The sequence below is a fragment of the Corylus avellana genome, chromosome 1 (assembly GCF_965113065.1).
Source record: "Corylus avellana chromosome 1, dhCorAvel1.hap1.2, whole genome shotgun sequence".
NCBI lineage: Eukaryota > Viridiplantae > Streptophyta > Magnoliopsida > Fagales > Betulaceae > Corylus > Corylus avellana.
The window spans coordinates 26,281,950-26,300,908 of NC_142490.1; the positions used below are offsets into that span (position 1 = coordinate 26,281,950).

General features: G+C 40.3%; 1 protein-coding gene across 1 annotated transcript; it reads left to right on the forward strand.

Moving 5' to 3' along the window:
* The first annotated feature begins 13,556 nt into the window (after positions 1-13,556).
* Positions 13,557-14,873, forward strand: LOC148588193 (uncharacterized). The gene is made up of 2 exons (XM_088514648.1): positions 13,557-13,589; positions 13,722-14,873. The coding sequence occupies exons 1-2, from the start codon at positions 13,557-13,559 to the stop codon at positions 14,871-14,873; spliced, it is 1,185 nt and encodes a 394-aa protein (XP_088370774.1).
* The last annotated feature ends 4,086 nt before the right edge of the window (positions 14,874-18,959 follow it).

Sequence of the window (18,959 nt, forward strand, 5' to 3'; positions counted from 1 at the left end):
AAGATGGCGAAATCTCCTTCCAGAGGGGTATGAAGTTTTGAAGAAGAAGGGGTGGAAGGGATTGGTTGGACATCCGCATGATCGGGGAAAGCGCTGTAAAGTTTTCTCTTCCAGTTTATTTTCTGCACTTCACTCCACAAATTCTTTCTTTCCTTTTTCATTATATTGCATTTCTTTTTATTTGTTTTTGTTTCTAACAGCAATTAATCTTTTGATGTTTTGTTCTGTGAAAAAAATATATATATTGCTGTTAGTTTTTGTTGACAGGTGTTTTGGTGTTTAAGTTTGGGGGATGCCCTAGCCTTGTTCACACTCCGATTTCCTTACTTCCGGTAATCTATTTCTATACTACACATTGAGGGCAATGTGTAATTCAAGTTTGGGGTTATGGAAAAACACTTTGTCTATTTATTTTTGTTCTTATTTGTTTATTTTTATTTATCATTTTGTGTTAAAAAATTTGAAAAGAAAAAAAAAATTTGTGCTATGTTGTTGTCAAGTTTGAGTTAAACTATAACTGTGATTTGCATTCCATTAGCTTGCTTAAAGGGTTGAACATCATCATTATGTCATTAGAAGTCTGAGTCCTTTGACTTATTTTTGGGTAAAAGAGATTTCATTTGTTTTGAAATAAATTTTTATGGGCACATTAACATGTTTTCTGTGAGGTATGATGTTTGAGCTTAAGCTTGTTCTCTTTGAGATTTGTTGGATGACCTATTGATGAATAACCATTGGCTTGCAAGATATATATATAAAAAAATAAAAAAATAAATAAGAGAAGGAAAAAGAAAATAAAGATCATGTTGAGTTTTTCACTGAGTAACCGGACCTCTTGCCTCGTTAAGCATTGAGTGTTCGCGTCAAAAGGTGTGAAGTTCAGTGTTGATTTATGATATGGCTAATCTGACTTCGTAGCCTTTTTGACTTAAGTTAATAAGCCCTTAGAGATGTTCTACATCTAGTGCCCTAAAGCCACCTGGCATGGGAGTCATTGGCCTAACACTTGTTACATGAGTCAATTAGAAAGCTTAAGGGAGTTTGACATTGCAAAGCCTATTAAAAAAAAAAAAAATGCATATCTTGCCTCGGTTGTTTCATTTGTTAGGGATTCTTTCAAATTTTATGGAACTTGTCTTGAGTTTAAGCAGAAAGCTTCATGATTGTATGCTAATTACACTTTACACTTTTTAGAACATATGAGGTCTCAATTGTCCATTTATGAGTAATTTGATTTTGGATTTCCTTTTGACTGTTATGATGGTGTTTGTCTTTTTAAGTTTGCTCATGAATAAGAACCAAGGTTTATGTGAAATTTCTTTCTTGTTAACAACATAGTGCACAATGTTTGTGGGTATCATTCCTGTTAAGCCTTCACGAGACTTCACTCGTCCACTAGGGATGCCTAGGGGTTTAAAAGGCTTGTTGCATATGCTAAATGCAATCGTCTCTCCCATGAAAGAGGATTTATGTTTCTTGCTTTCATTTTATTTTTTGTTTTGTTTTGCTAAGGGACTAGCAAAATGTAAGTTTGGGGGTGTTTGATCAGTGCCAAATATTGCATATTTGGACCCCTTTATTTACATTAGTTAATCCTTTAGTTGTGTCGTTATTTAATATTTTGTGTTAGTTTTGTGTTTTTAGTATTTTGTAGGTCATTGAAGAAAAACTGCAGCTTTAATGGGAAAAATACAAAGTTTGGAAGAAAGCATACTTTGAGAAGACCTAGATTGTGTGGTTAAGTCTAACCAAATCCAAGAAAAGGTTAAATCAGATTCAAGTTCAGATTGAATAAGATTTCGGATCGGATTCAAATTCAGATTCTGCACATATCTTAGTATTTCGACCATAACTTTCTGTTCAAATATTGGATTGAAGTGATTCCAATGGCATTAGAAAGCTAGCTCAAAATACTACAATTTATTGTGAAATAGGATTTTCGTAATTCTGAAATTTTCTATGCCAAAATCGCCCCGCAATTAAAGGACACAAATCTGGACAAATCCAATTCCGATTTCAGACTTCTATTTTAACTGGGAAACAGACCTCCGAATTATCTAGGTTTACTTGGGCTTCTAGGACTTCCCTAAGCCTATAAATAGACTTCTTTGCATTCAAGAAAAGATACACAATCCCAGAGAGCAAAATTCTTTTGTTTAGTTTTTCTTTAGGTTTAGGTTTAGGTTTAGATTTTATTTTTATGTGGAGCTAAATTCCCAACTAAGGTTGGGGATAAAGCCTCACCGATGAAGAACATCAATACTTTTATGTAAGTTTTTATTATTCTGATTTTATCGGGTTTTATATTTCAATTGTTTTACTTCTAATCAATTGTATGGAGTGATTCTTGGATATCTCTTGTGATTCAAGGATACATGTGATGATTTGAGATAATTTCATATGATTGATTGCTTGGCTTTTAACTCATAAAAATTGGATATCCCTTGTGATTTGTTCTACTGATACATCTGGTGTTTCAATTGAATTTGGATTCCTTTTATGATTTGGTCAATGAATGGATACATGGGATGGTTTTGATTAATTCTTTGAAGCATAGTAAAACATATCTATGATTTAATTTGTGAGAACTTCGGATTAATATTGATGAACATAAAGTATGTTGTTATGATTTGGTGAGTGTGAATTCCAAAACCTTAGTACCTTTATTCTTAGATTTACTTATTTTATTTAGTTTATGTTTATCCTTTAATTTTCAAAACTCAAAAATCAAAACCCTTTTGGAACTAGATTAGGATTTAATTAGTTTAGATATAAATTGCTCTTTCAAAAATACAATTCTCTGTGGGATCGACCTCGCACTTGCAATCCATTAAACTACAATTGATTCGTGCACTTGCGAGTTAAATAAATTTGCACAACAAAGAGAAAGAAGCGCAGTCAGTTGAATGAAATTTCCTTCATCCCAAAGGGTTATTTATAGTGCGCAAGCCCTTGGAAAATGAAAGGTCACCTTTAAATGCAAAGAGACATCCCGCGCAGAATCGCCTAGGAAACCCAAACAGTGACGCACCACGTGTCCTGCCATTGAAGGCCGTGCCTGTAATAATGATGAACTCCAAAACCTGAAACGACAGATACCAAAAGACTAACGGAGAATTCAAAGACCGAGGTTCACAATACATTCTAATCCTCGGCCATGGGGGGTAGGACACCCGACCGCAGAATACAACAACATGGGCATTTAAAGGTGCACGAAAATATCAAAGCATCTAAACATATTGAAAGATCAAAAAAAGTTTAGATATGCATTCAAAGCAACCCAAAAATATCAAGAAGACCAACAAGAACTCAAATAAGAGCAAAAGTCCTTATACAAAACAAACAAAAATGTTTAAGTATGGGATTCATTGGTATCGTCATCTACAAGGATCTCGGGACCAAAAGGCTCGGGGGGTAAATTAGCTTCCGAACGGAACCCATGCACATTGACTTCCTAGGCATCAGGAATCAACTCCCTGCCTATATCAACCATTTTGTCAACAGCAGCAGCTGGCACCACCAAAAAATTTGACTCCACTGTGGTGGGGTCGATGCCAAACTAATCTCTACAGATGGTGAGGTACCGATGATTCTCAAAACCCCAATGAAATTTGCGGGCCCACAACAAGTCCCGAAGGCAAGGAACAAATGACAACTTCGCAAGATAACGAACTGCTTTGGCCTTCCAATAGCGGTACCCTTGGCGAAACCGATCACACTTGGCTCAGGAAGCTTCCAAATCATTGCCAACTCCTGGCCGTCCCGGTCAGCAATGTCGAGGTGCGTCTAAAGACGAACATTGGCCAATTTTGATTCACTAAGCCCCTGTTGGGTTGCTAAAAGCTCATCCTCCGTCCTTGCTAATAGACGACGGAGATTCTCCACCTTGGAACTAGGGTCCTGAGAACTAGAGGCCCTTTGTTGCTTGCTCAACTTTTGAACTAAGCCTCGCAGCTCAACTCTCTCATCAGCATACTCCCACTGGCCCTCCTGGAACTCTTTATACCAACTCACGATAAGAGTGGAGCTCTACAGGAAAGGAAATCACGTCAGAAACAGTAAAGGCACTCAAAAAAAAAAAAAAAAAAAAAACTTACCTAAATAGTGACAATGGATCAGCTTGTCCACGAACATCTCTGGAGTCAGCCGACCCTCCCCATGGGTGTAATCCGCTTGAAGCAACCTGGTGACTGCCGACAATGGGTTTCCTACCAAACCCGAGGCCAAGGATCTGATAATTAGAAAACTCCTTCCAGAATGCCCCCAAAGTGGCTATCCTCGATACACAGGGGGCTGATCGGAGAACCCAACCAAAGGGTCTAGAAGCCTATCCTCGGAAGAAAATGCAATGCGGGTCTCACGACAAGTGGCCACTGGCTCTCCCGGCTCCCAAGGTCGCCCTTCCAAGGGAACTATGTGGAGGGGAGTAGCTTCCATTGCAGAAATGGGCTCTAAAGCCTCGTTTGAACCGATAGGAGGACCAAAAGTAATCGGTACTAAACTAGACCAAACGGAAGACAATATATCCAGGAGGTCCCTTGACTTGTCCGCACGTCCTTTCTTCGAAAGCGGCTCTAGAGGTGCCTTACCTCTATCAGCCTTCCTCTTCAACACCGACGGATCCGTTGCAGACTCTGAAGCCGATGAAATTTGGCCCAGAGTATGGGAACCCGATGGCTTAGAAGCCAGACCCGAATCTTTTGAAGCAGACACCGCAGTTTCAGCCGGCTTACCCGAAGAGGAGACATTCTTGTGCGCTCGACTCTTCTTGCTCGGAGGCCGAGTAGGTGACTTCGAAGCCATCTTGTCACCAGTTGGATTTGGTCTCTTAGGGTTCCCCTAACGATCCCAGATAACCTTATCCACTAGAATTTGGTACTCCAGGCGCTCCCGAAGAGTGTTATCATTAACGATGTTGCCAAAAAAGCATCTGATCTGCATTCTTGGGAAGCTGAGAATACTCCAGGATGTAGTTGACCAGGCCTTGCTGCTCTGGGCTTAGTACAGCACATTCCTTCCCTGCAGTAAAAAGGAAAGTAAGGACGTGTGAAGCAAGATAAAGAAGAAAAGAAGAAAAACTAAAAACACCTACAGCTCTCTCAGGAAACTCAATATTCCCGGGGAACGGAATGCTGCAAGGGCAGAGCCTCCGATGTCTACGCCTCCCAAGTCCCGTATATGTAAAAAAAATATTCCTCCCGAGCGTGATAAATTGGTTCTTCTCACAAACCATAAAAGCAACCGTCTTAGAAGTGGGGTAAAAATGAGGCCCAAATATGTTGAGGAATTCGGGGATCGATAGGGTTTTTCTCGGGAATACAGAAGGCCACAACATGAGGGTAGCCATGAAATAACTCCAGTCATTCGGCATAAGTTGCATAGGGCCACCCCCTAGAAGGACAACATTTCCCTCACTATGGGAGAGAAAGGCAGACGAACTCCCACCATGAACATATGTTCATGAACACAAATTTCCCAGGACCACCAACCATTTCGGTGGAGTCATCTGGAAAATGCAACGAAACCGAAGAGGGTGTGTCGTAGTTTTGGTGGAGCACCCTCTCATCCTCCACCGAGAATTAGGATCTCTGCCGGCGCGCAAAGTCTAGGCACAAGGATGAAAGAGATCCTTCACCAACTGGACGCACTCTGGCTGAAGAGCCGCCGCCTGAGCGGTGGGTCAGAGGAATCTCCGATGATTGCTCACAGCGATTTCGTCAACTTGTACTGGAAGTTTCTGAGAAGTCATGGCCACTGGGAAAATCAAATACTCTAAGACCTGAGAAACGGATGGAAATCTAGAAGGCTTAAACAATGAAGATTGATGGCGAAATCTTTATAGGAAAAGAAATCTCGGACAAGGCGCAAGGCATTTAATGCAAGAACATCATGAGCCTGCAGTCACGCCTGAACCGAAGAGACTCAAGCCAACTTTCGCTTCAAAAAATGCAACCATAGACACCGTTTGCCCATCGAAATCCGTTTCATCAGTTTTTGAATCACACCCAGCATAACACATGGACGAGCAACGGCGCATTTATGTGGATAAAGACAAAAGATTTGAAAATCGTAAGATTGCAACAAATCTCGGAATATCCAGAACGTGCGAATGTCAGGTTCCATAAATGATTAAGACGCCAAGAAACAGCTATAGGGAACCAAGCAGGGAAAGACACTTGAATGGTCCACCTTCGAAAAAGAACACCACCAGAAGATCAAGAGTTTGAATTCTCTCCTCCCGAAGTCTCGGCAGAAGGAATTCGGGGGGTAACTGTTACACATAAACCCATCGCCCAAGTCCACGGGTCAAAGGCCCACAAGCCCAAGAAAGCCCGGTACATCCAAATGGGCTCACTAAATACACCCAATGTAAAGCATCGGATACGACGTTGTTCCCTACGCACTCGGACAGCCAAAGTCCAGGTATGGGGTCACAGTGAACCTCCCGCGCTTAACGTCTGGATACACCTATCATATCAGGGATAAGGCTCGGCCACGTAGACAAGTCACGCATAGCAAGACCACCAAGACGGTTATGATCCTACTCTTAAAGACACCTTGCAAATACAGACCCTCCTCGGATCAACGTATGTAACAGCCTCCCACCGGTCATAAAGAAAGGGAACACAAACATTAACCTTTCCGGCTGTTACGCCCAAATCCCAGATCCTCTGCCAGGCCATCATAACCATCTCCGCATGCTCAACTATAAAAGGCCTCACTCCGAAGGTATGAGGGACCGCAAATACGCATACTAAACTAATACACATACTGACTTAAGCATCGGAGGTGGAACCGCTAGCCAACACTCGGCGCATCCTCTTAACGCGTGCTTTGATTTTGCAGATTTACTAAAAGGCTTACAGAAAGGCGTAGCTCGAAGACTTGGATTCCCTTGAATTCATCATGCCAAAAACTACTTCAACAATGCTAATGCTGAATATCTTCTTCGTATAAGCTTATTCTCTTGAGCATTTTGAAGATGTTTCGTGCGTAAGGGTGAATCTAGGAAAAATGGAGTTATTTTTAGTACAAAAGGTGATGGAGCAGAGTTGGCAGGAGTTTTGTGCTGTGAAATAGGATCTTTTGTTGTATTTATTTCCTTTCGTATGGATTGGAATAATCATTTAGTTTTTTAGAATGGGCTAGGCCAATATTTGTAAACACTTTAAAGAAGCATTTACCCTCTATATATAAGTGAAGGTGATCTATTAGACTTCATTATGTCAATAGTGAAAAATATAATTAAGGTACTAGTCTCGTCCACACACATGAGATGGAGAGCTTTGTTAAATTATATAAAAATATAAAAAGTGAGAGCTTGAAAGAAAGACACAAATTAAGGTGTTTGACCTATGGCCTAAGTCTACACGTTAAAGCTTTTTCTTAACTACGTATTTCCCTCACTTAATAGAAACAGTACAATAAAATGGGCTATTTATTTTATTGTTTTTTTTTTTTTTTTTTTTTGACATAATGGCCTATTTACAGTTAAATGAGGCCATGAATACAATAATTAAATAGTGAATATGTAACTTATGTTAACTATGTGAGTTACATAATCAATATGTAACATATGGAATTTTTTGTTTTTTTTTTTTTTTTTAACAAACGTAACATATAAGAATTAGAAAATTTACATAATCAATATATAATATATGAGAATTATGAGAGTAATGCATGAGAGTTACATAACCAATTATGTAATGTATGAGAATTGTGACAGTAAATAATACATTAATTTAATTCAAAATAGCCATTGTACATTGTCTTTAGATTTCTCAATAAGTTTATCCTCAATCATTGGAGGTATGTTACTCTCATATACTTGATCTATACATGCTATGAAGAAAGAAGATATTTATTTGGTTAAAGTTCTAACATCTTTACATAGAAGTTTGTTGGGTATTAAATTGCCAAATTTAGTGACAAAATAATTTCATCAGCAATCCCACATGCAATGCGTACATGTAACGCCCCCAAAATTAACCTTGGCCAGCCTAGCAGGATTACTGGTAATTACCCCAGTTAAACCAACTTGTGGCTAACTGAGAAATCGCCCCTCTAAGCATTATCAAAGTTAATGCATAGGAATGTGAAATAAAATCTAAGAAACTATTAAATCATCAAAGGACAAGTATATTCCTTGAAATCAAAGGCATGAAGCGACTAATAACAAAAATAAAAACACCTGATAATCTTTAAAACAAGTCTATAGTGGCAGCCCTACCACCCTTGGGTTCTAGCAACATATTTCCTAGAAAGGTAATAAGAGCATAAGTCTAATGACTTAGAAAGTAAACCTCATAATTAGGTATGATATGAGTCCAGTTAAGCATAAATAAACATGCAGTTTTAGTAATCTTTCCAAAGAAGGCACTGTCTTCGTTAATACACCATAAAATAGTATTTTGGTTAACAAAAGAATGGTGTACTACCGGCGGCAGTCACCTAAGTATATTAATGCAGAAAGAATAATGCTTTTATAGGTCATAACTCTCATGTATGGTCTACTCGAAATATTACCTCTTCTCAGCAAGGTTGGCGCCGTCCCGAGGGACCTGTAATACAATGCCGGTGCCCTAGCCATTGTACACTACTGTACATAACACTAGCGGCACAACCGAGTCCGACCTTGGGTGGTCCACACCGCTAATGATATCTTTCCTATAATGACCACCTATTAAGGCTGCGCCGGCCACGAAACAACCATTGGATCCGAGGCCCATATAACAACACACACATTTGATCATAGAATGAATTTTATATCGTAAGACTATGGCCATTATACCGCATGTACCGGTGTACCATGTCATATGATGCATCTTATTAATCAGTTAATAAAGCAGTTACCAAGTAGTTACGCAATCCTTTCGTATTGCGTTATAGTAGGATTTAGTGATGTCAGAGGATTTAAGTGAGTGTACGAGGTAAGTAAACACTTACGAACCTTTTTCCTTAAAATCATGGGATATGACAGTTGATTGACCACGAGTATGATATACGCATGAGAGGACTCTTAAATGTAAAATACTAAGCTTAATCTAACAAAAGGATTGCTAGGCTCTAAAATGCACACGAGTGGGGCTTAATGGCCGGTACCGGGCCTTCAGACTATACGTCTGGGCTAGAGGGTGTACGTCCGGTTAGTGAGCTAGGCCATCCATCTAAAGCACCAAATTGTGTTTTAAGGCTTCTATAAAATCTATAGGCTACTATATCCCCTTCAAGACTAAGAAATAAACACATGAAATGTAAGAAAACTCAAAGTCATGCAATACAATGAATCAAAGAAGCTTTCGAAACTATTTTGAAAATATTTCTTGTTTTGTAAGGAAAAGAGTAAAAAGCTTAACATATCATCTTTTGAAAACTTACAACATTTCATAATGCAATAAAAATAGTAGTGAAAGCATATAACGGGCAAGGGGTTACCTTGGAAATTGTCAAGAACGCACACAAATGCTTCCTTTCTTCTCAAATCACAAAACCCACAAAGATATTGACTCAAGGGGTTTCAGAGGGCCTAGAGGCGAGAAATATGTTGGTAGCGCTGTGGGTGCTACCAACCCCCTGAAAAGTAGTGGACGTTCGGTACTATTGGTGCATACGTCCGGTTTACTCAACGGTCCAAAGGGTGCATCATACGTACACGTATTATCCAATGGTTTTCCAAAAAGTAGTGTACGTCCAGTGGTCCCCCATCGTACGCCCTTGTACTATTTGCAGGCGTACGTACGGTGGTCCCCCTACGTACGTCCTCTACTAAAAACAGGAGTGTACGTTCGATCAGAAAGGGTTAAGCTCGGTTTTGTGCTTCAAAACGTCTAAGGAGGTTTAGGTTATAGGTATAGGCTTAGATTCTTTGTTATAAAACCGGGACTTTAACCATTCCTTGTAGAAAATCTCTTAGTAAAAAGTATTATTTTTATCGAGGTATTGCCCTTTCCCCTCCTTATAAGACTTTCGTCCTCGAAATTTGCTTTTAGTTATAAACAAGATCCTCTTAGTAGAGAGGGTTTTCAAAAAAACAATTTAAAGGTTTAAAACGAAACACACGGTCTTTGGCATGCATAATTAAATCCGCAGAAGTAAAAGAAACAATCGCACATATAAATAAGCATAGTAAAACAGTGCATCGAAATTGCCACCACCAAGGTGGACTTATAATGTAACCAAGACATACAAAATTGCTACCACCAAGGTGGACTTATAATGTAACCAAGACATACAAAATTGCCACCACCAAGGTGGACTTAGAAAAACAGCCGAAAAGAAGGTGACCATTACGAACAAAAGGTACTCTATGAGCGGGATTGTCAACCAAGTGTGACCCTCACACTCGGGCTCCCTCTCCCCCGGTTGATGCTCTGACTGTGGATGCCGTAGTCTCTGATGTCAAGGGATCCCATAAATTGGTCTCAAAGTTGTACGAGAATAGCTTGGTCCTCTGCTCGTGCCATGTGCTACTCCTTATGGGACTGCTGTACCTCTCGGACCGTGCTCTCCATACAGTCCAGATGCTCGGCTTGAATGGTAGATGAGGGTGCTCCATCAGCTCGGGCCGCCCTCTATGGTCGTGGTGGTCTCTGCTCCTGCTTAGCCTCTCGGAGATGAACGTTACTTGCACTGAGGAATCGCAAGGTTATAATTCCCTTGGATGGCGGTAGCTCCTTCAGACCTCTAGTAGACACTCTGGCGTGCTCGGCGATCCGAGTGACTAAGGCTTCATACGACAGGGCAGTGATTTGTTCCGCTAACCATACTCCCATCATCATTGTCGTGACCAAGGAGCTGAAATCGATGGGGGTCTCGGTCAAAAGTGCAAAAAGGCAGTGAGCTCGCTCAATGGTGATGGATGTGAGGCTCACCAACGGAAATATCCCACTGACCATGATGCGGTAGATGCACCGATCGTTGTCGCCCTTGAGGTCACTCATTTGGAAACCTCCTTCTCCCTCCATTTCCAATAGGTGGGGACACTCGTTGGAGAAATGCTCTACCAACTGAGCACGAATGGGAAGGCCGTCAACTGGGTAAGGGTACCCTGGGTCGCGCACTCGTGGTGCCCAGTGATGCAGCTAATTAGAGTGGGGTCTCTATAATCGGCTTGCCTCTGAGCCAAGTATGAAAAGAGCCGCCACACCTCATGTGAATGTTAGTGCAAAACTCGTGGACTAGGTCCTTGATGAGTGCCAAATACTGTATATTTGGACCCCTTAATTTGCATTTGTTAAGCTCTTAGCTTTGTTATTTTTTGATGTTTTTTTGTTAGTTTTGGTGTTTTGGTGTGTTGCAGGTTGTTGAGAGAAAACTGCGATTTGAGGGTGGAAATAAGCAAAGATATTAAAGATCCTTAGAAGTGCGATAGAGTGCACAGAGCCACGATCGAGCACACCTACGCTCGAGCCCATGCACGGCATGTTCGAGCGCACATCCACATCAGCCCTAGAACGCGGCACTTAAGTGCTGCGCCGTTAAAGCCCTGAAGACCCGAGTGCGATCGAGTGCACTCACGCTGACCTTGCAGCGCCGAAGCCCTAGTTTTATTATTTATAGCATATTTTTCTTGTAACCCGATGTGGGGAGGCGCCATTTAGAGCTAAATTTTGACCTTTTTGTCATTCTAAAGCCTTTGCTTCGTTTTCCATTGTAAGTTTTACATTTTTTTTTCATTATGTCAATTCATTTTGTTATGATTTTTGTTATCATGTGAGGCTAAAACCTTCAACTAAGGTTGAAGATGAAGCCTCGTCATTGATAAACATTCATATTCATGTCATTTTATGTATACAATTCGATGTTTAATAAAATTGTTATTCAAATTTAATTCAATTGCTTGATTAATTTCATTTGATTGAGACATATATCCATTATGATCTACGGATACAGTGGATGATTTGATCTCAATTTTATATTCGTTGTGATTCGTTTAACAGTTGGATTCATCGAATGATTTAATATGCATGTTTACAAAATTTGAATAATGTATAAAACCAATTGTTTGTCGGGTGTATGCATAAAATGCAAGAATATGTTGTTTGATTTGGCGAGGATAATTCGAAAAACTTTAGTGCTTTTCCATTAATTGTTTTTAAATCACCTTGTTTATTTTATTTTGCCCGACACAATTTAAAAATTTGGAACTAGGTTGAAATTGGGTTAATCTAAATTAGAAGATTGGTTTTTGCTACACAACTCCTTGTGGTTCGACCTCGGACTTGCACACACTTTATTGCAAACGACTAGTGCGCTTGTGAGTACACTTAAATTTGTACATCAAATTTTGGCGCCGTTGCTAGGGAGTTGTTTGTTTGTGAGAATTGATTTTTTGTTTAAATTGATTTTATTTTTCTACTAGTTATTTTCTTATGGCAATTTGTTCGCACCCATTGCGACTAATTCCCATTCATGTATAGTGTTGCCACCAACCAATGCCACCCATTTTGATTTGAAGCCACATGTCATCCAACTCCTACCATCATCCCATGGCCTAGAACTTGAAAATCCTTACAGTCATGTAAAGAAATTCAAGGACATGTGCCCCATTTTCAAATTTCAAAATTTTTCTGAAAATTCTGTCCACCTCAGACTATTTCCTTTCTTTCTGCACGATAAAGCCAGGACATGGTTGGATCCCAACACGCCCAGATCCATTACATCTTAGGAAAGCTTGTTAAGCAAGTTCTACAACAAGTTTTTCCCAATGTCAAAGGTCAATGAATGCATAAAGGAGATAAGTTCCTTCACTCAGGAGGAGGACGAGAAAGTTTCGGAGAGTTGGGAGAGATTTAAGGAGTTGTTGATAAGATGCCCTCCACATGGATATGAGAAGTGGAGACTGGTTCAATTTTTCTACCAAGGATTGACCCAATCCAATCGTAGTATGATCGAGTCAATAAATGGGGGGGCATTCTTAAGTTTGATGGGGGATGAAGCATACAAGGCATTGGACAAGTTGTCCGACAGCTCACGACAGTGAGATTTTTTGAGTTGTCAGGATAAATTTGCCTGTATCCCCAAGAAAGGAGGCATCTATGAGTTAAGAGGAGACACTGAGTTGAATATGAAGATAGATGCGCTCACCAAGAAGGTCGAGGCCCTCATTGTGGGTCAGTCCATCCATGCTGCCAACACATTTAATGTTGATAGTTGCTCCTTCTGTGCTAGTCCTATGTATTTAGCACAAAATTGTCCATCTTCGAGTGCCCAATGGAACAAGTGAACGATTTCAACGACTTTAAAAAGTAAGCGAGCGGACCCTATTCGGGGACCTACAATCCAGGGTGGCGGAACCACCCTAATTTTTCATGGAAGCAGAGCCAACCAATAAATCAAGGCATGATGCCCAGAATCAATATCCTCCTAGATTTCCTCCACCAGCTCAAAATCATGGTCGCTTGGCTCATCCAGCGCAACCTTCTACATCCTCATTACAATCATCGCTGGAAAAGATAATGAAGGCATTCATACAATCAAACAATCAAACCATACAAGAGCTCAAAAACTCTGTTGTGACCAACAGCCAAGCCATAAATGAAGTGAAGAATGCCACCATGGTCAACACCCAGGCGATTGCCAAGATGGAGGTGCAGATTGATTAGATAGCCAATGACCTAGGTGAGAGAGATAAGGGAAACTTCCATAGTCAGCCCGTGCCCAACCCAAAGGGAGAATTTATGGTTGGAAATTCTACAAATCTTGCACGCGGGCAAGAGTAGGTGCAATCGATTGTCACACTGAGGTCAGGGAGACAAGTTGACAATCAAGTGATTGAGCCAGAAGAAGACCCTGCTGTGCTGAAAGGGGAAAATAGTGGCAACAAGGAGAAGAGAGATGCTGAGCCATCTACAGCCACACCCACTATTGAGGATCTTCCTAGGTCGTTTGTACCTAAAGCGCCTTATCCTAAGAGATTACAAGCACCCAAGAAAGGAGGGAAGTTTAAGGACATTCTGGAGGTATTCAAGCAAATCCAGATCAACATCCCATTTTGGGATGCTATCCATCAAGTACCATCATATGCCAAGTTCTTGAAGGACTTGATAACTGTCAAGAAGAAGACTAATGTCCCAAAGAACACGTTCCTGATCGAGCATGTTATCTCAATTTTGCAATGCAAGTTTCTCTTCAAGTACAAGGACCCTGGGTGTCCTACTATTTCTTGCATGACAAGAGTCAATAGTATTGAGAGGTCATTATCGAATCTTGGAGCAAGTGTGAATCTTTTGCCCTACTCAGTCTACTTGCAATTGGGGTTAGGGGAATTCAAGCCCACATCAATGATACTCCAATTGGCTAACAAGTCGGTGAAGGTTTCACGGGGAATAATCGAGGATGTCTTGATTAAGGTTGATAAATTTTATTTCCCCGTGGATTTCATTCTGCTAGACACAGAGCCGGTTCCGAATGTTAGGATTCAAATACCGGTAATCTTAAGGCGACCATTCCTAGCTACGGGTAACGCCCTGATCAATTGTACGATGGGGGTGATGAAGATTTCCTTCGAAAATATGACAGTGGAGTTGCATATTTTTCATATCAAAAAGCAACCGTTGGAATACGATGAAGTGCAACAGGTATGCTTAATAGAGGAGATCATTGAGGAGTCTATTGAAGAATCAAGCATGGACGACCCCCTGGAGGCATGCTTTGCTCAGTTTGGACAGGATTTGGACTTGGACAAGTTGCTTGAGCAAGCAGATGCGATTTTGGAGGCTGCTCCTCTGGTTTATAGTGAGAAGGAGGAGATAGCAGTACCTACTCCCCCCAAAAAGGAACTTAATCCTCTACCGGACAATCTTAAGTATAAGTTCCTACGTCCAACAGATTATTTGCCTGTGATTGTAGCTTCAGACTTGGTTGATGCTTAAGAAGTGAAGTTGTTGGAAGTTTTAAAAGGGCACAAGGAAGCTATCAGTTGGACTATTACGGATATCAAAGGGATCAGCCCCTCGGTGTTGATGCACAAGATACATTTGGAGGAGAATGCCAAGCCATCAAGGGAGCCATACAGAAGGCTAAACTTAGCTATGCAAGAGGTTGTGAGGACTGAAGTGATATAAAGTTGTTGGATGCAAGGATCATTTATCCAATCTCTGATAGCAAGTGGGTGAGCCCGATTCATGTCATGCCCAAGCGGCTTAGATTGACGGTAGTCAAGAACAAGGATGACGAGTTGGTCCCAACTCGTATTCAGTTAGGATAGAGAGTATGTATAGACTACCGCAAGCTGAATGCTGCCACCAGGAAGGATCATTTCCCACTTCCATTTGTTGATCAAATGGTGGAGCGCTTGGCTAGGTATGAATACTATTGCTTCTTGGATGGTTAGTCTGGATATAACCACGTCCCTGTCGACCCCGAAGATTAGGAGAAGACAACGTTTACCTATCCTTTTGGGACATTCGCCTACTGTTGCATGCCCTTTAGGTTATGCAATGCACCCGCTACTTTTCAGCAGTGGAGCGTTTCTTGGAGATTTTCATGGAGGACTTCTCTTGTAATACCTCGAAATTTATACCTAGAATAAAGGTGATCTTAATATCAAGGATAAGAAGGATTTGCAATTTTATTAAGATTTCTATGGAGTTAGGTGAATAGACTTAATGTGAAAGATGATGGAAAATTGCTAGTTATAATTTTAATGGGTTATTGAAAGAAAAGTCACATTGTTTTGGACTCCGAAAATTCAATGAGTGACTTTAAATAAAACTGTTTTAAGATCTTATATAATGATGAGGTACCAAACAGTTATGGGTTGCTATGATTTTTGGATATGTTGTGCATCTTTGAATGAGGAAAATTTCAAGCCAAAGTTTGTGTCATTTGGAGTTAAATTGAAAGAGTTATGATTTTTCCAAGTTTAATAGGTCAAGCTGCAGAATAGTTGAAGTACCTGCGATTTGGGAAATTAATTGGATGTGTTAATGATGTCTGTAAGCCACGATTTTTTTGGTATATGTTAGTAAAAAGGTTTAGGTTTATTGAGGATTAATTGTAGATTTTTTATGATCAGTTTTAATGTAAATGCTTGAGGAGTTTGTTTGACAAGTCATCAAAGCTCAAGATAACACATGCCTTACATGATAAGTTGCATGGAGACCAACTTTAGTTACTTTGTTGACACCTATAGCTACAAGTGTTATACAACATGTCTGTATCGTTTCCTTGGCTGACACTTAAAGTAACATGTGCTTCTATGGCTTTCTTGGTGGACACTTGTCTTGTGGTTTAGAGGGAATTGAATGCATGTGGGACACTTGGTGGACACTTGTCTTGTGGTTAAGAAGGAATTGGATGCATGTGGGACAAACATGTGGCAAGCTTTCAAGGGAAAATGTCCCACATACGGTGGGTATTTAAGGAGAGCAAACCCTCTCAATTGCTCACAGCTCAAGTGAGCGCGAGATGAGGGAGAGAACCGGAAGAAGAGAAGAAAGAAAGAGGTAGAAAAGAAAGGAAAGAGAGGAGAAAGAGAAAAGAAAAGAGAGGAAAGAGAGAAGAAAGAAAGAGGAGGAAGAAGGAAAATAAAATAAACTAAAATAACATAAGAATTCTCCAAGGAATTGTGATTTGGATGCGGATTCAAAATAAGGGCATGCAATGCCAGGTAAGGGGACACAACACCAAAAACCTCAACAAATTTTATTATAAATCCTTGAAATAAAATGTTGGGGATTTTATAAAGGATTCACTTACATGATGTTCAATTGCACTTCCTTCCATATTTTAATGACAAGTTTTATTTATTCATATGTCATTGTTTAAGAATTTTGATACAGTTACCATATTTCATGATTTATGCATGACTACAATTATGAATGAAAAGAGTTCTCAAAGTTCATGGCACGGATGAGTTTACACATTATATGAAATGTTATATGTGCATTCATGGCATAGTGTACAGTTACAGATGAGTTTACAGATCATATGAAATGTTATATGTGCATTCATGATTATAAATGTTTAACCCGAGACACGATTATAGTGACGATCGGTACCGCATAGGGTAGCATGGCAAGCACACCGAAGGACTATTACGAGAAGGTGTGTGCTACCGGCTAGGTGGCCTTCACCTAGGGAAGTTCCCAACCTGGTAGCTCTCCCCTGTGACGACAGGATGAGCATATAGGTCCTTCGGGACAAGCCAACGTGCGCTGCTCACGGTAAAATTGTGGCGTCGGGTCAAAGGGTAAAACAATTATTTTTGAAAGGAAAATAAAAGGAAATGCTTACTCATGTTGCAACTATCATGCTTATTTTGTCAATTATGTTATTCAGCACAAATTATTATTGTGCATGACAGAGATTTTGACATAGAAATCTACATAGCATGTTTTATAGCATCTTGGTGTTGTGGCTACTTACTGAGTTGTCGAACTCACCCCTTCTCTTTATACATCTTTTTCAGATTGCTTTATATATCATAGTACTGAAGACATGGGTACCGGTGGGCCTCTTAGTTGTTAAAGATCCTATCGCTACTTTATGGACTAGCAGGAGCAGTAGCAGTAGTAGTAGAAGTGTCTGGGACTCCATTCTATAGACTAGACGGCTTTGGATAAGCATAGACGGTGTAACTTTATTGCTTATAAGATTATTGAATACTAGCACATTATGTGTTTATGATTTTATAATGAGAGTTTACAGTACTCTGGTGATTTTATGTTTTTGTGGTGAACATATGGTAGGAGAATTTTTTTTTATTTTTTTTATTAAAAATATGTTACAATTGCTCCCAGTCGCTCTACCTCTAGAATTTGAGGCGTTACATCTCTGTCGTTGGTTCATCCTTTGATGAATGTTTGCACTGTTTGACTTTGGTATTAGTATAGTGCAAGGAGAAGAACCTGGTGCTCAATTAGGAGAAATGCCATTTTATGGTGAAACAAGGCATCATATTGGGGCACGTCATATCTCATCGGGGGATTGAGGTTGACAAAGTGAAGGTGGATCTGATTTCCAACCTTCCACCCCCACGTACGGTAAAGGGGGTTCGCCCTTTTCTGGGCCATGAAGGATTTTACAGGCGATTCATCCAGGACTTCAGCAAGATCGCCAGGCCCTTGTGCAAATTGTTGGTGAAGGATGACCCATTTGTATTTGAGAAGGACTGCAAGATAGTATTTAGGGATCTGAAGAGAATTGTGACGTCCACATCCATTATTCAGCTACCCAATTGGGATGTACCATTTGAGATCATGTGTGATGCTTCGGATTATGTAGTCGAAGCTGTTTTAGGGTAGTGTGTCGATAGACTCCCCCATTTTATCTACTATGCGAGCAAGACTCTGAACGATGCACAACTCAATTACTTCGCCACAGAGAAGGAGTTGTTGGCAGTCATTTTTGCACTGGACAAGTTTAGATCCTAATTGTTAGGATCTAAAGGCATCATCAATTCAAATCACGCAGCATTGAAGTATCTTTTTTCCAAAAAAGATGCTAAATCTCGTCTCATCCGATGGGTTTTGCTACTTCAAGAGTTCGACATAGAAATTCGGGACAAGAAGGGTTCTAAAAAAGTGGTGAAGGATCATTTATCTATGTTGACTGTGGATTACACCGACGATGCCAGACCCATTTCGGAGATCTTCCCTAATGAGCAATTGATGCACATTGCTCATAATCCAGCACCATTGTTTGCTGACATAGTGAACTATCTCGTCACCTGCAAACTGCCTTCACAGTGGGGGCGACAAGATAGGTCCAAATTTTTGTCCATGGTGAAACAGTTTTTTTGGGACGATCCTTACCAGTTCAAGTATTGTTCCGATCAGATCATTAGGAGGTGTATACTTGAACATGACCAATCCAATGTCATCTCCTTTTGCCATGATCATCCTTGTGGAGGCCATTTTAGTGCTAAGAAGATCGCTGCAAAGATTTTGCAGTGTGGATTCTATTGGCCTACCCTTTTCCGAGACGCTCATGCATATTGCACATCTTGTGAGCGT